General features: G+C 63.6%; 1 protein-coding gene across 1 annotated transcript; it reads right to left on the bottom strand.

The window, feature by feature from the left end:
- Positions 1–1,069: 1,069 nt before the first annotated feature.
- On the bottom strand, positions 1,070–5,309 carry ARID5A (AT-rich interaction domain 5A). The gene is given in 8 exon segments (XM_055820217.1): positions 1,070–2,217; positions 2,219–3,046; positions 3,291–3,438; positions 3,537–3,634; positions 3,733–3,785; positions 3,872–4,037; positions 4,948–5,038; positions 5,290–5,309. Coding segments are annotated over 7 exon segments (1,830 nt in total). The 5' UTR covers positions 5,008–5,038; positions 5,290–5,309; the 3' UTR covers positions 1,070–1,740.
- Between the last annotated feature and the right edge of the window lie 1,383 nt (positions 5,310–6,692).

Consider the following 6,692-nt stretch of genomic DNA (forward strand, 5'->3'; position numbering starts at 1 on the left):
TGAGCTAATCCCTGGCGTCAGGGGTTGGGATGCCGATGGGATGCTGCTAACGTGGTACCTTCTCGCCGGGATGAAGGAACTCTAGGCCCCGCGGACGCAAGCGTGTCTGGCAAAAACAAGGGTCTGCTGTCGGCCTGTGGTGGTTTGAAGCCGCTCGACTCTTTTTTTTTTTTTTTTTTTTTTTTTTTTTTTCTTCCAGGCTTGAAGCCACGGTTTCTCCGCCAGAATATTGATAATAAGGCTGAGCCACCCGTCGCGATGCGGCGTCTCCAGTGCCCTTGCTCCAAGGCGTGGAGGCGGCTCCGTGTGCGAAGACTCGAGCCCCGTGGCCGTGTCCTCGTGCACAAAGCAGGGCTAACGGTGCACGTTCTGGCAGCGAAGCTCCTCAGGTGCAGCCGTGGGGGTCTGCTGTGCATGTCACGCCTTCCCCACATCCAGGCTGGAGCATCCACGGGTGGCTGGGTGACGCTGCTCTTCTCAACGAGTCTAACACTGGAAGCCTCGCAGAGCGACTGGCGGTGCCTGGGGTGAATTCTCCTTTTCCAGTTCCTATCCCAAAGCTTTTCCTTTCCATGGATACAGCAGAAGTGATCCTTCAAAGCTGACTTACTGCTCCTGCCCCACCTGAAGCCATAAACCTCTCTGCGGACAAGCAAGTGCCACCATCCCTCTGCCTTTTCTGCTTCCACGGCTTGTGGCGAGGCGCCCAGGACGGCGGCGAGTGGCCACACGGCCGGCACAAGAAAAGCGATTCCCGTAGCTCTGAGGAAGCCTTTGGGTCATTTGCAACGGCCTGACAGGAGCTCCTGGAGGCAAAGAGCACCTGGAGATGTGGCTGGGCTGGTTCACGCTTGGACACACGTCCGCTCCGCAAAACAGCTGCGATTCCCCCAAAACTGATGCGGAAAAGCACCTCCTTCCCCACGGGATCGGGGCAGCCCCGGAGGTAGGTCTCAGCCCATCCCCGCAGCGTCACAGAACGTCTCTGGGGCTCTGCTCTTAGGGTGAGGATCCCCCCCAAACCCTGCCCTGATCCAAGAAATCAAGGACACCCCCAAACACCGCCAGGTCGGGAACATCCAGCCAGTTTTATTTGCCACCCGGCGCAGCCGCTGCGGCTGCTCCAGGCACGGAGCAGCAGCGAGCGGAGCGGCCAGAGCGCTTTCCAGGCTGACACCCAACGCAGCAGCCGCTTGCTGCAGTCCCAAATCCCTAAAAAAAAAAACCCCCAACCCTCTGGAACCCCGGATGGAGGCAACGTGATTCAAACTCAAGTTTGCATCACGTGCTGTGAGCCAGCCAGGGCCCCGGGTGCGGTGGGATGGGAATAACCACCGCCCGCCCGGCTCAGCCTCCTCGCCGCACCCTGCGGAAGCGCCCTGGGGCACAGCATCTCCAGCAAAACAGAAACCTCCACAACCTGTTTGGCTCCCTTTTTTTTTTTTTTCTTTTTTCTTTTATGTGTGTATGTGTGTGTATATATATATATATATAATATATATATAACCTCGTGATACTGGTAGTTAAGTCCCCGGCGTAACGATGTCGGATACAAACAGCTCTAAGATCAAAAGTAAAAATGTCACAGTCCAGCTTGGCTCCTCTCGGCCCCGTTCCCGTGGGCTCGGAAGCGGTGACCGGCTCCGGCACGTTCCTCGTTGCCCAGCTCAGCCACTGCGGCATCGCAGCCGGCTCCTTTTTCCGCACGGAACGAGGCCGATCCGGAGAGGGATGGAAGCGCTACAGCTTGGCGTGGCGGTGGAAGGCCGGCACACGCGGTGAGGTGTAAGTGGCTGGGGTGTGCCAAGTGGCCGCCGGGTAGAGCCGGTGCCGCAGCGAGCTCTCGTAGGACGCCGCCGGGTAGTGCCCGGGGCCGGTCGCCAGCGGCCGGCACAGGTCGGAAGGCTGCGTGGAGGTGGCTACCAAAGGGCTGGGAAAAGCGGGAATGATGAAGGGGTTGACGGAGAGGGACGGTGCCGCCGGCACTCCCTGGGTTTTAAGGTGCTCCAGTGGACTCCCAAAACTCGCTGGGAAATGCAGCATCGCTCCCTTGTAAACGTCCGGGGCTTGCGGCAGCGGCGCGGCGTAGCCGGGGCTGGCCACCACAGCCTTGGGTTTGGCCAACCCTTGCTGGCCCCCCGGAGAGCCAGTGCCCGTGTCCCCGCCATCGGCCTCGGTGAGGAAGGGGGAGATGGCGCGTAGCTTGGCGCTGGGGGCCGAACGCCGCCTCCTCCTCCCGGCCGTGCTTGGCCCTGGGCGCGGCGGGGGCGAAGGCGGCGCCGGGGGGCACCCAGCAGGCTCGGACGGTGGCGCGGGCACCCGCTCGCCGGCTCTCCCCGCCCCACGGCTGCCCCGCTTTGCTCCGCAGGTCTTGGGGCTGCTCCGGCTCCTCGGCTCGCGATGGGAAGGTGGAAGGCGGCTCCAAAAAATCCTTCAAGCTGGAGAAATACCCCCAGAGGGGGTGGCGGCCGACGGGCTTCAGCACCTCGTTGCGGTAGGCGTGGAAGCAGCCGGTGAAGACGGCGGGGGCCGGGCACCCGTCCTCGGCCCGGGGGCAGTGCTGGCTGTCTCTCCCACCGGGGGACGCGCTGGTGATGGGTCCCACCTCGCCGGTGATGGGTCCCACCTCGTTCCCCACGCTCGGAGCTGTATCCTGAGCTCCCGAGGGTTCCGGGCTCCTCTGCTCATTGAGGTGGGGGCCAGTGGCCGGCCGGGGGGGCTCGGGGCCAGCGTCGCTCGCCGGCTGCCGGCCCTCGGGGTGGTGGCGTTTGTGGCAGGGCAAGGACTCTGCCTTGCTCACCTGGGCCAGCAGCTTCTTCTTGGCCAGCGGTGACATGATGGGGTGGTTGCCTTTGGAGTAGAAGCTGGAGAAAAGGCGCTTGTAGGTTTCGGGGTGGGTCCTGCAGGGGCCGGGACACCCCTCCAAGGGGCTCGGGGTGGGGACCACCGGGCTGGAGCACCCCTCAGCTGCCCGGCCCCGCTCTGGGGCATCCCTCGTGTCCTCCGTGCCGGCTGCCACCTCCGGCTTCGCCTTGTCTGGAGGCATCTGCAAGCAAAGGAGATTTAGGGTGTGGAAGCCGGGCTCTGCCGTGTCCCCAGGTGGGGGTCCCCGCTCCCCCCAGCCCCCTCCCCATCTTCGGCTGCCCTCGAGCCCTCCGCTCTCCTCTTTTCCCAGCCAGTCCCTCCCTGCTCTTCCCAGGGCACCCAGACGGGTCCCCCTGGCGAGGGACAGAGCCGGGGGCTGGTACGGAACCGCAGGCGCATCGGGGGGCTCTGGGGGGGCCGCGCACCTGCTCCCGGCCCTTCTCCTTCTTGGCCCTCTTGCTCTTCTCGCCCGTCTCGGTGCCCTTGGAGACCTTGTACTGCTTGCGGGGCTTGCTGGGGGGCAGAGGCTTGTCATCCTCCCCCTTGAGATGCCGCACGTACGGGAGGACCAGCCTGCGTGGGGGGGGAGCGTGGGGGTCGGCAGTGAGAACCGGCGCCGGGAAGGGGAAACCGAGGCACGGAGCGGGACCCCCATCCCGCCCCCCTCTTACCTCTCGTAGTGCCGCCGGGTGCAAGTGGCCGCACTGGTGCTGCCAGGGCTGCCCCCCAGCTCGTCGTAAACGTTCTTCCAGAGCCGTCGCCCCGTCACCTGCGGTGGGAGGGATGGGTTAGCGTGTTGTGTCGTCATCGTGTCCCCCCCCCCCGGGCACCCAGGGGACATCCCGGTGCTCAGGGGACGTCGCTTACCAGCTCGTAGGCTCCCAGCTTCTCCACGGCTTTGTAGATCTTCCAGAGGTTAACTGGGAAGGAAGAGATGCCGAGGGTGAGGGGGACGCGGGGGTCCGCCGGCAGCCCCCCCCCTCCCCCGGCCCCGGCGGGGACGTACTCTGCTTGAAGCCGAGGTGGGGGATCCTCTCGATGGGCGTGTGTCGGTCCTTCATGAACTTGTAGAGGCTGACGAGGAAGGCTTCCTCCTCTTCCTTCTCACCTCCCGTTGTTGCTTCTTCCACCGGTTTCTCCCGCTCGGAGCCATCCTCCGGGATCGGAGCCTCCTGCGGGATCCGGGGCGGGGGGAGAGATGGAGAGTTTGGGGAAACTGAGGCAGAGCAGACGCACACAAACCCCCCAGCTTTCACCGGCGCTGGGGATGCTTTGCAACCCAAAGGCATTTAACGAGCTCTGGGTTCGTTAGCCGGCAGCCTGGGCCGCCGGCCAAGTTGGTCAAAGCGCTGGAAGCGTGCGAGAACACGAGGAACGGCTTCCAGGAAAACAGACGGGCAGAAATTCATCCTCCGCTCCCTCCCCCCCCCCCCCGCCGCCGCCGCCGCCGCCTTTCTCAGCTAAAAATGTTTCTCGTTTGTTTGTTCTACATTTTCCGGAGTTATAAAACTTGTTGCTATTTTTGGGCAAAGCAGCTGCTCGGCTCCCAAGTACTTTTTATTTTTTTTTTTATCTATTTTTTTTTTTTTAATTCTCCTTCTTCTTTCTATTCTTTCAACCGCTTCTGACAGACGCGGTATTTTAACGGCTGAACTATTTTGAGGCTTTTTTTTTTTTTTTTTCCTTTTTTTTTTTTGGCTTTTGAAATAAAAAGGAGGGAGGGAGGAGCTGGGGGGGGGGGCAGCGCAGTAAAACCTACCCCCCGGCTCCATGAGGCTAAAAAATTAATTAGAAAAAATTAGAAGCCACAAAAGGGGAGGGGGGGGCTCATTTTTCTCCCCTAAAATGTCCTGGTTTGGGTTTGGTTGTCGTGTCCCGTCCCGTCCCGTCCCCCCCCCGGTGGGAAAGTCACCCCTCCTCTTCCTGATTCTCGCTTTCACAGGAGGCAAAAGCAACGTTCATCCTCCGAGCACCTCGTCCCCTCGGGGGGGGGGGGGGGATGTTTCAATCTTCCCCCCCCCCCCCCAAAAAAAAAAAAAAAAAAAAAAAAATTAATTAATCCCACCGGGGCGCGGCACTCACCGCCGGTTTGGTGTCAGTGGGCTCTTGGGGGTCTCGTGGCTGCTCTTGGTTGTCCTCCATGGGGGGAGAGTTGGTGATTTGAGGAGGGGTCCTGCGAGGGGGAAAAAAAATAAGGGGGGGGTGTGAAACACCCTAAATTTTTGGGTTTTCCCCCCCCCCCCCCAAAAGGGTAAATCGGGATGATCTGGGCCATTTCGGTGCCTGACGGGCGACCCCGTGGCCTAAGGTCACCCGTGGGTGCCCCCCCCCCCAAAAAAAAAAAAATTAGGGGTCGGTACCCCTTCCCCCCCCCCATTTTGGGGGCACCCCTGCAAAACCAGCGAAAAACAGCGGGGTGCCAACCTGGGGAAACTGAGGAACAGGCCGGACGGGACCCCTCCCCCTCCCTTCCGTGTCCCCCCCCCCCCTCCCACGCGTGTGTGTGTCCCCCCCCCGGGTCCCAACGCCGCTCCCCGTCCCGCTCACCCCGCCGCCACCGCGCCATGTGACCGCCGGGCGGGCCCGTGGGGCGGCACGGCCACGCCCCCGTGCGCCTTATTGGTTCTTCCCGCCACGCCCCCTCCTCTGATTGGCCAGCCCAGCTGCCGTCCCGCCTTTTAAGGAAAAGGATGCTGGGAGCCGTAGTCCGGCCGCGGGGCGTGTGCCCACGCGTGTCATGTGTGTGCAGGCGTGTTCGTGGGGGCGGCACATGTATGTTCGTCTCGCAGGCACGGAGCTCCACGCGTGGGTTCGTGTATTTGGGAGGGAGGGGGGGCGCAGAGGGACACGCGTGCGGGTAAATGCGTGGGGCAGGGTGGCCACGTGTGTTCATACGAGCTGATGACACGCGTGTGCATGTGAACGTGCCGCATGGGGAGGGGCGGGGGGGTACACGCGTGGGTACGTGCTTTTGCAGCCGGGTGTGCGCACGGCGGGTACACGCGTGTGTGTGCGTAGGTCCACGCGTGTGCAGCGGGGACATGGGAAATACACGCGTGTCCGTGCGTGTGCACACCCCCGCGTGTCCCGGCCGTGATTTCACGCCTCGGGGTCGGTTCCCGGCACCGGGAGCGCGGTGACGCCGTTTCCTCCCTTTCTGGTATCGCTGCAGGAAACCGGCGGGGGGGGGGGGGGGGCGGTGAATGGACGACACGGGGGGGGGGGGGGGGGGGAGCTACGGGGGCTTTTGGGGTGAAAAGCGGCAGATTTGGGGTAAACAATCCCACGTGGCGCGACCATCAAGCCACCCTAGCGTGGGTGCCTTTAACGCGATAGGAATTAATGGGGGGGGGGGGGGGGGGGGGGCAGCATCACCCCGGCTGAGTCCGGCCAAACTCATCTCACGCAGGCGCTTCGCCCCCGCCTGCCCCCCCCCCCCTCCGCCCCCCCCTCCGACCCCCCCGGCTGTTAATTTGGGGCTGATTAAGCCGAATTTGGGGTGTTTAAGGCCAAAAAGGGGCGGGGAGGGGGGGGGGCGGGGGGGGTGAGTAATGGGTTGAAGTCATCCCTTCCCGCCGCCGGCGGCGAAAATATCCCCCTGACATCACCCGCCGGCGGGTCCCGGGCCGGGACCAGGCTGGGAAATGGGGGAGGGGGGCGGGGGGGCGCCCATCGCGTGACAGTGGCACCGTGGGGGGGGAGGGGTGGGGGGGGGAGGGGTGGGGGGGGGAGGGGTGGGGGGGTGGGCTGCGCCCCCCCCCCCCCCCGGTTTTGCGATCCCCGCTTGGCGTGCGCTGAGTTGGGCCGGTCTCAGCCAGGGCGGCGGT

Source organism: Falco peregrinus, chromosome 17 (assembly GCF_023634155.1).
Source record: "Falco peregrinus isolate bFalPer1 chromosome 17, bFalPer1.pri, whole genome shotgun sequence".
Lineage (NCBI taxonomy): Eukaryota > Metazoa > Chordata > Aves > Falconiformes > Falconidae > Falco > Falco peregrinus.